Below are 19,459 nucleotides of genomic sequence, written 5' to 3' on the forward strand. Positions count from 1 at the left end.
AAATGCAAGTATGTTAATTCAATTTGCAGATGAAACCAAATAAGACAAAAATTGCATTAAAATTCAAAATAATTTTGACAAACTAGAGCTGTAACCTGAAAAAAAAAGTTGCAATTTCGATAGGGTCAAGTACAAGTTACTTCAATTAGACAGGAATAATCAATGGTACAAGCACAGAAAATGAGGAGCAATGACAAGGTAGGATTTCTACTGGGAAAAAATACTGATTTTCCTTATCAAAAACTACAAGCAGAACATGAGCCACCCATTCCTTTCTTGTACAAAAATGCAAATACAATACTGTAGGGGTAAAAAGAATTTAGGCTGACATATAAATTAATCTGTTCTTTCTTGATCCAGCACTATTAAGATCCCTGCTACAGATCTGGGTAAAGCAATTCAGGGAGGACTTGGTTCAAGAGAAAATGTTGCAGAAGACACATTGAAGTAATTAATTCTCTATGACTAGGCTGGATAGGTAAAAAAATTACTGTCCAGGACTTCCTGTAGCCAGACAGAGCTCAGGCTAGATACCTGGAAAATATAAGGGTGGTAGGAGCTAAAATAGATTTGAAAAAGTCTAGTAATTCCATTATTAAAGCTCTGCTAGAAGAGATTAGATTAACATAGCAAGAGTGGTACAGGTAAAGTTGATCCTCCCTGCAGGAAGCTGATGACCTGTGGAGATCCCTGCCAGCCCTGAACTCCTCCAGTTTTATGCAAACACAAATGAAGTTTAAAGTTCATTCCCCACAATGATAATATGGGAGGAATAATTTCCATACCAGCTGTCAGAGCAGAGGTGAAGGAGCAGCAGGGCTCTGAGAGTTCAGACCAGAGCACTGCAGGGTCACTGCCATCCTCTTCCACCAACCTTAGCAGGAATTGTTGAATATCAGAAATGGGAGGCAGGGAAAAGACTGCACATGGCTCCCAAACCAGGAAAATCAGTCTCTAGTGGAGACAACAGTGTTAAAAGCCAATCACTGTAAGGTCAAAAGATGGGAGGATGAGGAGGCACAAGTCTATATCAGCATGCCCTGATTAAACTGTGTGGTGTTAAAGGAAAGCTCGAATAAAACTTGCTCAAGCTACACCAAGAGAGCATCACAGGTCACTCCTCTCTTGCAGACTCTCTCCTGCTCCTCAGAAGTCCACAGCAGATCAGAAGGAAGGGAATTAGAAGGAGCTTTCACTGATGAGCTGCTGGGCACAAATAAATTAATGAAAGCTGTGTACAATACATCAGCAGCAACCAAGCCTGGCAGGGCTGTTATCGCTGGGTGTTAGTTTACAGCAGCAGAGATGAAGGAGAGAGGCCACTCCAGGCAGAGCTGCCAAGTGAATCATAAGGGATCAGGAGCAAAGGGCTTCCCTTCAGAAGACTGAGCTGGGAACATGGCACTGGGAATTCTTTTTCTTACAAATTTCATCTAATCTCTTCTCACTAAATCCCTTTTCTTTTCTAGGCTTTGTTTCTCTGGAGCCACTTCCAACATTCCTTTGTTGTGACTGAAGGAAGGAAACCAAAGGAGCAGCAAAGCATTTTGCTGTATTAAAAGCACAAAGAAGAAATATTTTGCTCCCTGAATGTGTACTCTGCATTCTTAACTGTCCTGTTCCAAAGCACAGAGAAGTCTTCATCTGCCTTGTGTCACATACACACAACAAGCTGATATTTTATCAGCCTGGTGTGGATTACACAGGACTGGATTATCACAGTGTAAACTCTGGATTGAATTGTGTACAATTGTATAATCCATGGACCTCATATTTATTTTCCCATTTGCACTTTAGCAAGAGCTGTTAGAATGTGTTTATTGATTGGGTCTGAGGAGATGCATTTCCAGCTTTCACACTCTGATATGAAGAGGTTTAGACTCTAAAACAGAAAGGAGAAGAGATTTCAGCCCTAGACTGTGCCTTCTCTTCTCTTTTTACTTCTTCCCTCTCCAGCTGGTGAGACAGCATTCCCCAGTTAGTTACCCTGCTACTAGTGGAACCTATGAAATGTGTGTAAGACACATGGGATAAATTGCTCTCAATGACTGTAAAGAAAGTGCTTGAATACTGGCATTGCCACATACAAAACTTTTAGATGGTTAATAAAGTTGGTGAATCTATTGGGTGGCCTGAAGGATCATTTTTCTTTGTGTATATGAGTTTGCACCTCTGCCATCAATTCCTGTATTAAGTGGAATAAACTTTACAATGACAAGCTACAGGTAGGCAAAAGAAAAAAACAAAACAAAAAAACAACTCTGTGTCTCATATTTTCTAAAATTGAATTCGTTTTGGTGCTATAAAATCTCTATCAAAGGCAAACTCCTCTAACAGTTTATGCACTGCTGCTGCTGCTGGGAGATTTATTCACATCACAACCAAAGTACCTCACGTGTCCAGGAAGACTAAGTCCTTCGGCTTTTACCTCTTGTGACATCCTCAATGCATTAGTTTTCTCATTCACAGGCCAGAGTAGATTACAGATTAATACGGCTCAGCTACTCAAAACACACAGGCTGTCAGTCTCAGTAATCAGCCTGAAGAATTTTGAGGACAGTTGTTATTTACAGAAGGTGAGAAGAGACCCAGCAGAACACTTAGCTCTAAATAAACAAAGCAGAAGCCTCACTACCCAGGAAGCCCTAAGTGGCAAATAGGCAGCTCAGATGTTCCCGGGCGCCTTTGATTGCGCTCCTGCTGAGACTCGGCGAAAGCAGGAGACAGGAAAGGGTAAGAGAGAAAGCAGGGGGCCTTTCTCACACGGATTCACTCTCATTCCAGCCAGTGTTTAGCTCTGGTTCGTTAGTTCATTATGAACATGCTGCAGAAACCAGTCTCAATGCAGTAATCCCAGCTCTGCTGCAGCCCAGCCCAGGGACAGGGACCTTGTGGCACCTGGCAGCAGCAGGTCTGACACCAAGGTGTGGAGCTACCTGGCAGGATTTTGCAGCACAGAGCAGAGAGTAACAGCAGAGTTCTTTTCCTTTCTCCTACATTCCCTTCACCAGGGTATCTGTACTTGGCAACACCAAAGGAGACATTTCCCTGCACAGCAAGCAGGCTCCTGCTAGAGTGCAGCCAGCAACACAGGCAGCATAAATCTTGATTTAACAAGAACAGGGCTGTGTGGGTCCTAAATTAACCCTGAGTTCAAGCTACAGCCTAAGAAAGATTCATGGAGAGAAGCTTCCCATTGGAACAGCGAGGAGACTCCAGCCATAGCCCATCCACTTGGAAGCACACAGGAATTCACCTCCATCCTGCCCTGCCTCTGAGAACTGGAACAAAGAGGGCGTGCTGGGGGTCCTGACAAGTGCCACATGGAGGAGGGTGTTTGAGCACTTCACCTCACTTAAATCTGCATGTGGTTTCTGCTCACCCTCATGCTGGAAAAAAACCTCACCAGCAAGCAGCTGCTATTCACTGGAGGATTTGCAATCAAGCTCTAAATTTAGCAAGGTGCCATAACAGAGAGGGCTCCCACACTGCTGTTAACACCAGGAACCAGAGTTTAGTGATGTGAACGGGCTGATAATAGCTTCTGTCCTCACACTTTGGGGCTAGATGATGCCAGCTGCTGAATGCCTTCCTGCAGCTTTTCTGATATACCATTATAATCAGCCAAATGCTGGGCTAAAATAAAATCTTGGCAGAGTTGTGATATAAAATTGTGTTTACCCCAAGACCAACTCTTGCTGAACTTTGAACTCGGTTGTTATCTTGAAGAATGCCCTTTTCTGAATTTTGGTATGAACTTAATTAATGAGTTAATTCCCTGATAATCTCTTCTCTTCTTTGTGCCTGCTTCATGATTAATTTAGTTCCAGTGAATTTCCTTTACTGACTGCAGAGTAGAAACAAATTTCCTGTCTTATTAATTTCCACTTTCGACCCATCACCAGGGACTAAACAAGGGCATATATCCCTATGTCTTAATTTTCTTAATTGTTACAGAGCACAGGTAAGTTCTAGAAAAGCAAGGTGCAAACAAGGGAAATTCTCCAGCTTTTTCTTCTACCATAGAGAAGATGGAGGGAGGCTGGACACTCAGAAGGTGTAAAGGTAGTGAAGTAGTTGAAAACCCTGCCTGAGGACATTACCCACAGATCTAGCTGAGAGGACAGTCCTGCAAGGTTGCAGAGAGCACAGGAACATCATTCAGTGACAAAACCCTCCCAAACTAAACAACAAAAAATCCAAAACAAAATAATATAAAAGCCTACTGGAAACTACAGGGATGGAAAGGGGAAAGGTCACCTTCCTGGGATCACAGCCCTAGCCTCACAGCTGTCATGTGCCCTTTGGGGAAACTCTTCCAAAAAAAAAGTAGCAAAACCAAGCCAGCCTCCCTCTCTCAAAATTAAGACAAAATGTACCAGGGCTTTCTGTGTAACATCCATGGTAGAACAGTGCTGCCAGCAATTAGCATCACAAGCTTTCCTCCTGATGCCACAGTGTGTCAAGGACGTTGTTAATGACAGATCAAGGGCACTGCTACCTGTGAGGTGTTTGAGCTGTGTTAACAGCAGCCTTCTTGGCACACAAATCCACAGTCCCACAAGGGAGGCAGAAAGGCATCACAAGGCAGGAGGGATCTCTATGCAAACAGCTATGCTGCTTTCATGGCTGCTCCTGTCACACCTGCAGGGCATCAGCTCTGAAGTTGCACTGAACACCTTTCTGTTGCTTCTTTCCCAATATTGCTATTAGAGTCACTCTGTGAGGGGATGGAAAAATGTACTGAAAAGGGCAAAGAGCTCAGCATTCCTATCCACTGTCCCTTCTCAGACAAATTCCAGCCTCTACATCAGTGTTCAATTCCTGAGAAAATTCAGGAAATTAGCAGGTGTGTTACAGAAGAAACTCACAGACAGCCTGACACTGGTGAGGGCAAACTCCTGCTGGACCTGGCCTGCAGAGGGAGCTGGGCTAGCAAAGGCAGCAAGGAGAAGTCAGGGAAGGACATGGGGGACACTGCTCCCCTCTTCACTGGATCAGATGCTGGGTCATGCATGACTGGATTTCCCAAACAGGCTGGGATGCAGCAAGCTGCACTGCAGACTCAGCCTTCAGGCCTTGCTCTCCAGGGACTTTCTCTGCTCTGAGATAAGTCTTTGATCATGAGCAGCACATTTGCACAATAAGAGTTTGGATATGATTTTAGAATGTGAGTGAGAAAAGTGAACAAAAGCCATGTTTCTGCATCTCATGTCTCCAATCTGTTTCTCCTTGAAAGGGGCAAAGACACCTCAGAGACATTGTCAAAGTGCCTAAACCAATTTTTCAGCCTAATCCATTATTTATATTTCCACTCAAGCCTTTTTTTAATCCTGAGCTCCTGAAATTAGGTTCTGTAATATTGAGAATCACTCCCATGAGCTGAGGGGAAGGCAGGCTTAAGTCCTGTCCTGCCCTTACCCTTCCAAATCCACCTCTGACAGGACTGTCCATCTTTTTCTCTCTGTTCTGTACCTCTCACAAGCTACCAGCCTCATATCCTCATCCACTCACTTCCCTATTTTCTGCTCAGTTCTTTCTGGAATATTTAGGTAGGAATAAGCACTGTCTCCAGGCCAGACACATTAATGCTGAAATCTAAAAGGTCTAAAGAAAAGCATCACTTTTTATGGGCATGCACATGAGAGACTCTGGTGTCCTTCACCACCCCCATTTGTGGCCAGTAATCCTCAAAAATAAACTGCTTAAATGTAAAAGGGTTTCTCCAATGCAGTTTATCGAACCAAGTGAAGATGGAGCTGATTAATCCAGGAAAACACCATCCTTCCTGAAAATAATAAACCTCAATGGCAAGGCCACAGACAACACTAAAAATAATACAAAACTGTTACTTTAAAAAATGCTACACTTTCCCTAGAAAACCCATTCTGAATTCCTGTATCTTAAATATACCAGATAAATCAGCAGGGTCCAAAGTAGGTGATAAAGGTAGTTAGAGGCATGAGATTTAAAAGAATTATCTTCTTTCATGACTAGATACATGAGAAGGGAGATGGTAGTTGTTTACAAAATGCCTGGCAGTTTAGGCACTCCCAATTATTCTGTTACAGTGGAGGACAAAGGTGCATTTGCAAAGGGGAAAGAGCAGCAGATGAAAGGAAATATTTTCTTTCCTCACAACATGCAGCTAATCTATAAAACTCACAAGATAGCAGGGTGCAGTGAGGAGCAATGCAAGATTCAAAAAGCATTAGTAACTTACACAGAAAATGAGAGCACTGGAACATTTCATTAGATAGAATTATTGTTATTGTAATTATTCAGAAATGTTAAAAATTCTCGTGTTCTCAGGTATAAATAAATCACTGTCTGAAGATAGAAAATCATTTCCTCAGGGAATAGGAGCATTCTGCAGTTGTCCACTATGGCAAGTGGCTGCACCCCTCTTTGAAATCTCCAGTGCTGAGCACCATCAGGAAGGACACTTGACTGTATTAAAGTACTACACTGCATCCTCCCTTATGATTCACTTTTTCATAGATGAAAACACTAGAACAAAAAATAGGTATTAATTCCAGGAAAAGCCTGACAAGATAAATCCGGGTAGCAACACTTTACCCAAATTCTTGGCTGCCCCCTGCAGTTCAGTGGAAGATGAGGCACAGCTTTAATACTTGGAAAGGGTATTTGCTTTCTCTTTGAATTGCATTGGACTTTTATCTTTAAATGAGATGCTGGTGCTCTTTGGAGGGTGCTATAAAATGGCATCTTCAGAAAAAAGTACAGAGTGTGATGTAAAAACATGTTGGGTAGACCAGACAGAACAAACAGATTAGAAAGAGAAACAGAGAACTGATGCTTTATATTCTTCCCCTTATTCCTAATTCCTGATCATACTGGCCTGATAGCAAAATCTTGTTCTGGCATTCAGCTGCTTTTATTGCTTATTCTCCCTTACAAGTCCAAATCCTCAAATTCATGTTTAAATAGGGATTTAAAGTAATAAGTAACTGTTAACGCTTAAAAGGAAGCTATTATAGATTAAATGGTGAATAATGGGCCATAGATAGAGCTGCTGATTAAGTATTTTTAAATGGTTAGGGGTATACTTGAAAGTCTAACCAGAAAGCATGTTATTGTTACTTTGAAAATGAAATCTGCCCTTCCAAAAATTTAATTTTTCCTCCGGTTAAAAACAAATTTTAAGAGGAACAAATAGAAATATGAATGGGAGATTTCCCAGGAGGAGGAAACAGACAAAATACCCCCAAACAAAGACAGAGAGTATTTTTTCTTTCCTCTCACCCTGTTCTCTCCTTGCTGCTCTGACAGCAGCCCTTGCCCCTGGCATGATGACTTCCTTTAGCACTCGTGGTCCAGGCAGCAGCAGCCTACACCATCTTCCCCCAGACACAAGAGCAGAAGTGACAATCTTTCCTTGAGAAGGGAAAGCTCACAAGAAACAGGTGTGGTTTTCCATTTGTTTCAGCCATTGTATCCCAATCCAATTCTTGCAGAGTCACACTTTTCCATAGAGTTCTGCAGATGAATCTTGGCTTCCTTTCCCCCTGTCCCCATCCCCATGTGCACACTGAGCCCTTCCAGCACCTCACAGGTCCATCTGCACTGTTCCAGCCTGGAATCAGCCCCACACCTCCCACACTGCACTGTGACATCAGCAAGAAAGTGGCAGTGCTCTGTCCTGGGCTGTTAGAGAAGGTCCTTTCAGCTGGGATGCATTGCTAAGTGCTGCAGAGTGACCAGGGCCAGAGACAGATGGGGCTCCATCAGTATTGAAGAGAGCTGCTGTACTTGAAAGAGAATTTTGCCTGCATTCATGAGAATAGTATCTGGGATGTTAAGCTTGAGTGCACTTTTATTTCATGTGCATCTTCCCCCTCACATCCTTCTACTCTCAACTCCAGTCTAATTCTCATAAGTTCTTTTTACCAACATCACACTGAACATAAACATCCTAATAAATTCATATGGTTTCTGAGAGAATACAGTGAATTATCAGGGGCTAGAGGGATTTGGCTTTCACATTTGTACCTCTGTGCATAAGCACTCATCCACTCTGTGCACATGTGCTGGGGCCTGGAACAACAACCTGCACCATTTATCTCCTGTCTCACACAATACCTCTGCCTGTCTCTGTACAGTACCCAGTGAGGCAGCAAGAGGCAGGGGCTGTGTGTGAGTCACAGCCACAATACACTGAACAGCCAGAGCCTCTGACAGAATATACAATGCAGCTGAGATGTCAGTGGAGGTGGCTTTGGAGTGCTTTAAAATGCTGTTCAAGTGCCAACTTTCACCTGCAAGTATGACACTTTGCTCACCCACCCGCTTTCCTTCCAGGCTATGAGCTCCTTTCACTGCAACTTGACAGCTTTAATTACGAATTTCTCTGCCTTCTCTCTCCCCTTAACTGTTTAGTCTCTTATTTGTCATGCTAAGTTTTTGATATGCTCCTAGATAGCAGCTGTACACTCACCACAGTACAGCAGATTTGGTCAGACTCTCATTTGCAGGCTGGGCACCAGACCAAAAGGACTTGCAACACTGCATTTACCTCGAAAGCAGAAATCTCTGCTCTCATTTTCTCTTTGCAGAGAAAGAAGGCAGCAATGGGGACACAATGAAACTGTGAGCATTGTTAAATCAAATCCATTTGGGAGTCCTTAGCTCTTATTGTCTGAATAATTTACACAGGTACAAACTTCTGGTGAAAAACTGGATCCCACTGGTGGTTTTAGAGGGGATTCAGCTCCTTCTAGCCCTGCATTTCACCCATGACAGGAAAACCTGCTTCAGACAGTGGCAATACATGTACTGCTACTCTCAGCACCACATCCTGCTCTGCAGGACTGGAGCCTCTGATGCTGCTGGTGGGCAGGGAGACATTCTGCTCTATAGAAGCTCACAGACCACTGGTTTGCCTCTAAGTTCTGTGATACTTGGACATCTGAGCCATTGTGTTGGAATCAAGGGGTGAGAACACCACATGGTGAAGCCTTTGATCCAGATAATCCAGATCTAAGTCTCTTGTTCCTGTGTTCTATGCCACATGATTAACTCTCCAGCACATGGGATAGAAAAGTCTGTTTTGATCCTCAGCCAGCCTAATTTTCACCTACATGACTGTGTTCCTCAAAAAGCTCTGGTGGGAGCTGTGGACAGATTAAGTAGAGGTCAACTGAAGTGACAATTGCAATGAAGAAGGGAAAAATAAACAACTCCCCAAAAAACATGCTTACTTCTAAAGGGTTGGAAGTGCATTTCATCTAATCCCATCCCACTCACTCTTTCCACTGCTCTGCCTGCCTGAGAGAAGCTACTGTAGCATGTATGAAAAATCTGACTGTTCTCTGGTTTTCATGAGTCTCAAGTTGTTCTGGCACTCTGGGAACACCATTTTGGAAACGTTCCACAAGGAAACATTAAATAACCAAGACCCTTGACACAACCTTAGCGTTTATCTATGGTTCCCCCCACAAGAAGACACAAGGACTCCCACTACAGTTATGCCTTGTGCATCCCTATCCTCTGAATAATGTCAAACAGCTGAAAACAAAGGAAGGGATCACCATCAGAGTTGCACTGACAAAGTTTTCTCCTCCTGATCTTGTGCCAGAGCCCTAAATCTAATGCAACTGGTGTTCAGCTGCTGCTGCAGTGTAGATATAGTGTGTATAATGCTATATATAGTGCTCTGAACCTGCCTCTTCAGCACTACACCTGTGACATGTTCAATCTGAAATCTCACCTCTGCCTGCATTCAAAATGATCAATAGTCTAAACAAACTGATTCTCCCATTACCCTTTGCATCCTCTTAGGAAAAAACCCAAAATTCTGTTCTGGTGTCAGCAGTGCCCTGGTCTGTATAAAGGCCACCTCAGAGAAAAGAGTGCACCCCTCACAGTGCATTGCTTTGGGGAACATTCCATAAATGGGAACTTCTGAACCCCTGATAGCCTCTGCTTTATTTTTCTATCTCAGCCATGTGAAGGGCCCCAGTGGCTTTCATATTTCGAGTTAGATCTTAAGAGAGAAAGACTGCAGCACAGAAATACAGATGCTCCTAATCAATACCAAAGTGTCTGATGCCAGACAGCACCATAGCAATGTGCCTCACAGAAAGGGCACTGCAGAGCCCATTTGTTCTGCTGGCTATATACAAGTTCATTATCTGTAGTCCAGTCAGATCTGTGTGAGTATGGTAATTTGAATAACCTCAGACAGATACAATAGCAAGCAGTGCTTCTGTGCATGTTTGAAGTTCCTTCTATGATCTCCTTCTCTTCCCATTTGCTCTTTTCCTCTCCTTCCTTTCTGCATCTATTTAAATTGCTATTATTAGCTTAAAAAGGATAAATTAATTACCTCTGAAATGAGGATGAATACTTATACCCAGCCTGGCATAACTAGAACTGGCATTTGATAACAGTCAACAGAAGCTGAGCAGCTTGCAATGCATTTCAGAATAATAATAATAATAAAAATCAATAGGAGGAAAATAGAGACAGCTCTAGAAAGTGTTAATGAAAAGTTGCTGAATTCCAGTGGCTTACCTGTGAACAGCTACATGAAAGCCTTCTGAATACCAAATATATTCATTATAGGCTGCATTGCTTGGCTGAGCCTCCAAAGAATTCTCTGGGCTTGTATTCTCACAATAACAAAGGAGAGGCACAGAAAAGGATAGATAAGAAGGATGAAGGGGTGGACAGAAGAAGGTTCAAATTTTTATTTTGATAACAAGATTATCGAGGCATATAAAACAATAAAATCTAAAATCTGTAATAGATCCAAACTCAAAATCTGAGGGTTTTTTTCTCTCAGTAGCAGAGGCAGCAATTCTTTAGGTCAGACCCTGGGGGTGCAAGGAGGGTACCACTCTTTTGCAACATCAATGTGAAAGATTGCTGGAGAGTGTTATAAAACAGTCAGGAGTTAAAGCATTTCCTGAACTGATCCTAAATGGTTACAGCAACATGAGACTGCTCTGAAGCCAAAGCCCAGCTTCAGCCACTCTCACACCTGTCATACTGAATTAATGTTAGCCTGTGCTCTCACAAGTGTTTTATGAAATGCATTATAGAAACCCCTTTTGCCCTGTGTTCTGCACCAAAGTGACAAAGTAGTTTGGCTTACTTAGGTAAATGCATTCTCACAGCACTTTTCTCTCCAGCATCCAAATACAGAAATACCTCATCCAGAGATGCTCATATAACAGTAGAAATTTCAAATTCCTTTACCAGCAATAAAATTTGTGACTAAGCGAAAAAAAAGAATCAATAAACACTCTCCTCTTCTGAAAGCTGCCACAAGGTATTTAATGTCTACAGATGATCAAAAATGCACCAAATCTTTACTTACAGGAAAAAAATGGAACTCCAGTCAAATAAAAACCTGAATCAAGTCTGGTCAAATAATTCCTGCTGTGGTTAGATTCTCTAAGTGATGAAAGAGCCCTTTCATCTTCAGCCATGTGTCAGAGGGCTCCCCAGAGTCCAGCTGTCCAGTCTGCCTCAGGAATGGACACTGACTGCTGCTACACTGAGCTGGGAGGGTGAAGTCCTGTCTTGCACCTAAACCCCTGAGCTGCAATTTGTTTCAGTATGTATAACCAAAATAATATAACACCAACACCCAGATTCACCTGTGAGAAGAGGAAGATCCCACCAGGCAGGGGAACTGCATGTGGGTGTAACACCACATTTCTGCTGTTCACAGATGCATTAAGGATGCACCAAATGAAGTGAGAATGCTTTGTTCCAGCTGCATTTTTTGGTTTTTGAACTTTCCCTTTTTTTTATTTGCTTCATTTCCACAAAATCACTTTCATTTGATCTGAATCACCTTTTGGCCACACAGTTTAAAAGATGAGTGAAATTGCTTGCACAGCTATAATCAGGGGAAGGTGCATTATAGTGAAAAGATGGGAGATTCAACAGTTCAATACTATCCAGGATCATGATGGTGCATCAATGTGGTATAGAAGAACAGCACACACATTTCCAAATGATCTGCAAATCCCTCTTGTCAATTCCTGGCTTTGCCATCCACACACTGACCCAGCTAACTGCTCACTGTATGGAAGATGAAGAGATTGCACCTGGGCAAAGAAACAGGGCAATGATTAAGCCTTCTGTTTTTGATTAATAGCAGAGCTAGACATATTTACCATCTGGGGTGGAAAAAGATTTAGCTCTGCTCAAGAAAGGTAAGAAATGATGAAGAAACACAGGAAATAAATAATGTTTGAGTCAGCAGAAAATGACTTCACAAAAGTCTGTCTCAACACCGGAGATGTCTCATGAACAAATGGCTGCAATTGCTGCTGTGTATGCAAAACATTTCCTAGCACAAGCTGGAGGGCAGGGAAAAAAACAAAATTAAGGAATGTGCCATCAGTTTAAACCACAAGGAAGAAGGGGAGTATACTGGAGAGAGAGGGGATTGCTCCTTGTCTCTCTCAAACCTGCTTTATGTGAACAGTCACTTCCCATCCTCCTTGTGGTCATGACAAATGTGAAGCTACCTGGACAGCAGAGACTTAAAACTTAATTACTTTTATATGAAATGAGGCATGAAAACTATTATCAAAAAACACAATGTCCAAAGTACAAGCTGCATTTCATTTTCCCCACAGAAAGCCTCTGAATGCCAGGACTGACTGTAAGGCATGGTGGGATGCTGGAAACATCAGCAATTCTTCCTAGGGCATGGCAGTACTGTCTTATGAGGCCAAGTTTGAGAAAGAGCAGAATAAATTGCTTGTATGAGCAGCTGACACATGGCTTTGTTTGTTGAAAGTGGTTGCAAAGCCCAGAAAATTCTCCACATATTTGGCCTTTGATCTTGGCAGAGTGGTCCATAAGATCAAAGCTATTCAGTGCTGGTGGAAAAAAGGTTATTTATTCAATTCAAAAAACAACCCAAATATCATTAGTGAAAAGAAAATCCACAACAACTAAATCCCTGCAGAGGGTTTGTGTAACATGAGGGTGACAGTGCCTGAATGTGAGAGTCATTATGATGTGTCCCAGAAGCACAGGTTGATAATTAAAAGAACAACTAATTCCTGAAGCAATTTAACCTTTCTTCCTCACCATCACACATTGCAGCTCTAATGCATCCTCTGTGCTGCATCTTGTACTTTCTCCATTTTTGGCATGTTCCTGAGCTACCACGTGTTGGGAACAGTGACACAGAGCTGTCAGGCCAACTTCATGGTGTCCTGGGACATCATGTGCCCAGGAAAACACTCTGCTGGAAATACTCTACTGCCCCATTAGCCACACAGCCCCACTGGTGGAAGTTCAGCCCCTCTGGCTTATTCTCAGAGGCAGCACTGCCTCTGCTGTGAATTTATTCCACATGTTGCCCCACTGATGGCTGTAAATTATTCCTTTTGACAATTTAGGGGAAAGACAGACTGTAAAGTGGGGACAGGAAGAAATGCTTGTGCACCAAACTGTGTTTATTAGGTCTGCTAAAGGCTTCTTGCACCTTTCTTTGGCTCATTGGAGACAGCACACTGAGCACAATGGACTTGTTCTGGTGTGAGAAATCCCCCATTCTCACAGGATGCCTCCACCAGAGCAGGCACTTCCCTGACAGCTATTCCATCCAATTTACTGACCACTGGCTCTGACAGAGCTCTGTAAGGTGCACAGCAAATAGTTTATTCCAGGGAAGCAGGGTCCAGCCTGCTCCTTTATCTCCCTCACAGCAGTGGTGAGAGAATAAGGCTGCAGCACACCCAGAGCACAGGGAGCCTGAAGAGGAAAGTTAAAGGACACAAACAGTTATGAACCTTGACAGGTGAAAATGTTTGCTGTCGGAGGGAGATGCTGAGATGCCAAGTCAATGCCAGGCACACCAGATACCAGGGCAAGGAGAGACAAATGCAGGACATGAACTGCAGGGATTTCACAACAGAAGAGATCTCTGGCTCCACAGCTTTTGATCTCTGTACCTTTGCAATGAGACATTTCATCTGGGAGTCAGCTTTATCCAGTGCTGGATTAACTTCTTGTTCCACAGCTTGACCTGTCACCCAGAGTATTACAGAGATGGGCACTCAGAAACCCTTATACAGAAAACACATTAGATTGAGATAGATGCACTTAACATCAGCACTGTGCAATACATCACACTGCTCACAGCTTAATTTCAGCTTGACTTCCACAAAACAAAACCGTAGCAACTAAGAAATACTTGTGTTTTCATCCAGGTTGAACAATACTAATATTTTTTTTTTTTCTTTTTTAATATTGGTGAACACTGATATGGAAAGCCTCAAACATTTTTGTATCTTTTTCTTCACATATCAGAAGGACAGCCTTTGGGACACCTTTTCCTTTGCCAGAAAACATTAGCTACAGTAAAAGCTATTGCCTCCCACTTAAATATCTGTCATGCATACAATTTCCTGGGACCAGGACACTCCAGACTTCTGGTTATAAAAGGGATGGCTTGTAGGCTGTTCAAAAGACACTCCTGTTCTCTATTTAAAGCATTTAAGAAAAAAAAATTTCCAAGTGGCCACCCATAACTTTTCCTGTGTTACACCTGAAGGATTCCCAAATCTGATTTTGCTTTGGCAAAGGTACACAGAAATGTGGGTATTTTTATTCACACCTACTCACACTTTCTCAAGCAAAGTATAGAAAGCATGTAAGGATACTGTGCACTCTTCTGGTAACCACACAGGAAAACAGAGGTAATTTTAAACTACAAACATTTCACTCAAACCCAAAGGAAGCAGCAGAGTATAATTTCCACTGTCATGATATACCAGCAGTAAAATTGCAAGGTTTTGATGCTACCTCACAGAACTAGATTAGACTTAATAATTACAGATTAATATTAGACTGAGTGTCACCCCTCAGCTTCCTCCAGAGAAATGTTTCAATAATTTTTTTTTCTCAAAACCTGTGAGGAGAAAGAGGGATGTAGAAATAGTTGCCCTCCTGTCTGTATCAGTGAGCCCTCTGTGTTCTGCATTCTTCCATTGGTTCCAATATTCCCACTCAAACCAAACCATGGAATTCTCTTGGCTAGGCTCAGAGAAACATGGGAGGAAAGTATTAATTATCTGAATCAGAATCAATATGCTGCACAATCATTTGCCATTAATTATTTATTCTTAAAGAGAATATGCTAGCAAACACTTTGGTCCCTGAATCTCCCTTGCCTTTTGCAACCACCTCCTGCAATGTGACCCCTCTGGGTGGGATTATCAATTCAGCTGCTTACCTGGTCTGCAAATGGCAACAAATTACATCCAAGCTAGTAAAATTCCACAAACCTGCAATAACACCCAGTGAAGTGAAAATTAACAGCTACCCATCAATTAATTGCCTTTTAGCAATGACATTCATTCCTGGGTGCCACAGAGGTGCTTGCTGCTGCTGGCCAGACTTGCAGAGGTAGAAGCTTTCAGCTACTGAGGACACAAGGGAGTTTTTACAAAATGAGAGAACTTTTATTTTCTGTTAACTTCTTTAAAAATATTTGTCGCTAGAAATCTTCCTTCTGTACTGATCAACTACCACACAGTATTGGATAAACAGAATGAATTCCCATTAATATAAAGTCAGCTAAAGGAAAAAGTAACAGAAGGCAAGAAAGATCAGAGAAAATGCTCACTGAGTTACTGTGACCAGATGGCTTTTTGTCAATGTTTGAGAGAAGCCAGGGTTTGATGTTTTTCTTCCCATACGTTATTTTCATGCAAAGGCCCTTCTAGCTCCAGTTCAAAAGTGAGAGTTTGATTTATATCCCAAAACTATCCACCTAGCCAGGCTCCAGCAGCTCTCTCTAATGACACAGCAATGATTTTTTGGATGGCTGTCCACAACATAGATGGTGCTTAGCATCCACCTTAATTGCTTCATTTATATGTTCACACTACAAGTGAGCACAGCTAATCCAAAGGAATGTCTCAACATTTTATTCTTCTTTTTAAAGCGTCCCTCAAAAACATTTAAAACAAGAATGGATTTTTGGCATGAGGAGCAGGTGGTGCTAATGTTGGGTAAATGTTCCTGCAGGGGAGAGACTGGAAGTCTGCTATAAATTACAGGGGTATTTCTGCAACTGAAAAACTTGATGTTCATTGATGAAGCTGGGAGAGCTCTTTGAAGGCAAAGCCATCGGGGAGCTTCAAATAATGTCACATCACTAAGTCTTCTTTCTCCATTTGTCTTGGAAAAACATTCTTGCAATCATATGTGATGCACATAGCACTAACAAGTGATGGTGGCCTAGAGAAGTTTTGTATTTCTGCTTCATCACAAATTCAAGCTGAATAATCTCGTACTCAGATATTTTCCCAGGTCAAATTACTCTTGTATTTATAACAGGGAAAACTCACTTAAATACCCCCCCCACCCACTGAGCATAAGAAGCAAGTAAATTAATTTTGCAATTTCAAAAAACATGTCCTAAATAAGCAGTAGGATCAAAATTTCTTTCTGTCCATCAAAAAGTCATAAATCTATGCTCTAAATGACTAAAGGACTCCATGCAGTGAGGAAAAGAATTTATAGGAATGCACTTGCAGTATGTGGGCCACAATTTCTACATCATGCTATCAGTGTCCTTTTATAATCTGCAATGCTTGTTCCCTACAGTGCAGCACTTAGATAATGCCTTTCTTATAAGAGATCCTCTCCATGGAGGATCTGAGCTGGACAGTGAGCAAGAAAATGTTTCCTGCTGATGAATTTTTCTGGGGCAGTACCATCCCCATGTTCCAGTAAGTAGTTTTGATAGGAAAATGGAAAATCACTGGAAAATAGAGAACAGGTACTTCTCTTTCACCTCTTTTCTCCATGGATGGCTGCAGGGCATGGACCCAATGTTTCAGTAGTTTCTCTGTGAGTCAATTCCATCTCGATTCCAATTACTCTCCATGCACTGCAGTTTCCAAGATGCAAATCTCAGCCATAAAGAGTCCATTTCTGCAGGTTTAAACCCAAAACAAAGCCCCACCAGCTCAATTCCCACAGCAGAGCCCTCTGGACACGACAGTCACTGACCTCTGTGCCCGGTCTGTGATCTCCTCCTCCAGGTCCAGCAGGAGAGCTGCCTCAGCCATCAGCTCCTTGCTGCAGGGCAGGGATTTGAGGTGCAGAATCAGCAAACCAAGGCAAAACTTGCTCCCCATCTCCTCCAGCTCCTGTGTTCCCAGCTGCAGGCCCTGATGGAGAGAGGCACAAGGTTTCATGATTCCTACATATAGAAATTTCCCCTACAGAATCATCTGTAAATTAACTAACAGCACATGGTCAGAAGCTGTTCTAAAATAGCCTCTCTTTTACAGCAGGGGAAACAGAGGCAAATAGTTTAAATAGTCTCAAATAAAATTTCAGAAGTCATGGTAAGAATTAGACTTGGACCCCAAGAGAACCTGGCTGTAAATTCAATTTTACATATCATTCAGTTTTTCTCTGTAGAGGAGCATTCTACCTCAGTAATGGGGAAAAAAAAAATAAGTCCTGTGATTATAAACATTAGGCAGTGGCAAAGATGGAAAAGGGAACTGGACAAGGGGGGAAAAAAAGGGAAGAGATCTTTAACAAGTTATGAATTGTTTTTTAAGAAAATCAATTGCAAAGTAATTGCAAAATAACAAACACCTCTAAGGAATTTCTCAGTCTGTTAAAAGCTGGTAGCACAAACAGGGTTTGGATTATCAACTTCATCTTTCAAGAGAGGAATTCTCCAAGCTGTGGATCCTTGCTGATTGTGAATAGTCTGTGTTTGGTTTTACACCAAGGACCTGCAGCAGAGTAAGTCAGTGTAATTGATGGCAATTTCATACATCCGCTGAGAGGAGGGCAGAGACAAAGCTCAGATGTATCAAAAAAAAAATTAAAACTGCAGAGTCCCTCACCTTTGGAACTTAGTGACCACATCACCCATCAGGGGCTGGAGCAGCTGCTGCCTCTGCCAGTAACAGCCCTGTGTGTTTTTGCAGTAAAAAACATCTCTGCAGCCAAGCTGCTGTGAGACTTCCAGCTCCATTCCTGGGCTGTTCCCTTAGCAACTCTCAGGAGTCCAGAATAAGCCCTGGCCTTAAGCATGGTGTGAGCTCCACATCAGCACAGCCTGCACATCACTCTCCACTAGATATTTGTTAGTGAGCATCTCCTGAGTGCTGAACACATTATAATTTGTATTATAAGATATAATGTACTCAGTTATCCATGACAAGGGATAGACCTCTGCTCTTTTCCTATATAAAGTTATATTTGAAAAATGCTTTGGGATCCTCATGTCTGAGCACCTCTGGAAGATTATTTCTGAGCCAAAAACACACAGGTGGATGGAAGAAAGAAGAGATTTGACACATAAATGTCTGCAGCCCTCCTGAGGAGTTTTTTGGTGCATTTTTGTTAGAAGCAATTTCCACAGCACCACCATAATTTCCTCTCTAGAAGGTCCAGCATATGCAAATATCACCTGGCATCAAAAACACCCTCTCTGATACAAGTACATTGTCCTATAGACAAGATATTTTAATTCAGTTTGTTTTCTGAGGCCCTATGAGTGAGGTATGAATCCATGGTTATGATGAACATAATCCAGAACTCAAACATGTTTTGAGTGCCTGGACATGGCAGGACCTGCTCAGAGGAGCACAAACAATCTGAGGGAACAGCCTCAGTGCTAGGCAGGGTCTAGGGCCCCAGGAAAACTGACTTTTGCCCTCTGAGCAGTCTCCTAAGTGTTTTTATCACAGTGGACAAATTTCTGATGTCATTTCTGCTCTCCCCTTATTCACCTCTACTGCAAGCTTTGCCAAGCAAGATATGAGTACAAAAAAAAAAGTGTAGCAATAATTTATAAGAAAAACACAAATGGAAGGAGAAGTTTATGGGAACTGAGGGTCATTAACACAAAACCATAAGAATGCTCAGCAGCTCTAAATAGATTCCTAAATGTTTTAGTATTTTACTTTAAAAGACAAGATATTTGAGTGTGGCAGAGTTACAACCAGCAGGCAGAAGTGGTGACATTTCAGAGAAAAAAAAGATGTCATTTCTGCAGCAAGAGAGTGATTTCCTCAGGGGCAAAAAATACAAAGAACATCTCGAGGCTTTCCCTGGGGTGCATCTCAGGGTCTTGCTTCCAAGATTAAGGCAACATACTAAACAGCTATCAAGGAGATGTGAGCAGTGCCTGAGCTGAAAGTCAGCCTGTGGCTTTATGATTCCCTCGAGCTTTACTCAGGATATGGAGAGGCCTTAAGAAAGCATGAGAAAAAAAGAATAAAATATTAACACAACAGCACACCTCAGAAGCCTAAGACAGTAACAGCTCATGCACTGAAGTCAGCTGCTGTACAATGGGCCCATATTGCTTTGATGTTAGACAGTTCAGGAGTAACAGCCAGAAACTCAGCCAGAGGATTGCCTGTTAGCACACTTTATTCACTTCAAATAAGGACATCTATTTATTTTAACTCAGGCAATT

General features: G+C 42.2%; 1 protein-coding gene across 1 annotated transcript in view; it reads right to left on the reverse strand.

Moving 5' to 3' along the window:
• The window catches only part of AGBL1 (AGBL carboxypeptidase 1), a 261,953-nt gene that overhangs the window by 66,564 nt on the left and 175,930 nt on the right, over positions 1–19,459 (reverse strand). The window contains exon 22 of the mRNA XM_056500274.1: positions 17,020–17,180. Coding sequence (XP_056356249.1) covers positions 17,020–17,180 — 161 coding nt within the window. The remainder of the gene's footprint in view (positions 1–17,019; positions 17,181–19,459) is intronic.

Source organism: Oenanthe melanoleuca, chromosome 10 (assembly GCF_029582105.1).
Source record: "Oenanthe melanoleuca isolate GR-GAL-2019-014 chromosome 10, OMel1.0, whole genome shotgun sequence".
Taxonomy (NCBI): domain Eukaryota; kingdom Metazoa; phylum Chordata; class Aves; order Passeriformes; family Muscicapidae; genus Oenanthe; species Oenanthe melanoleuca.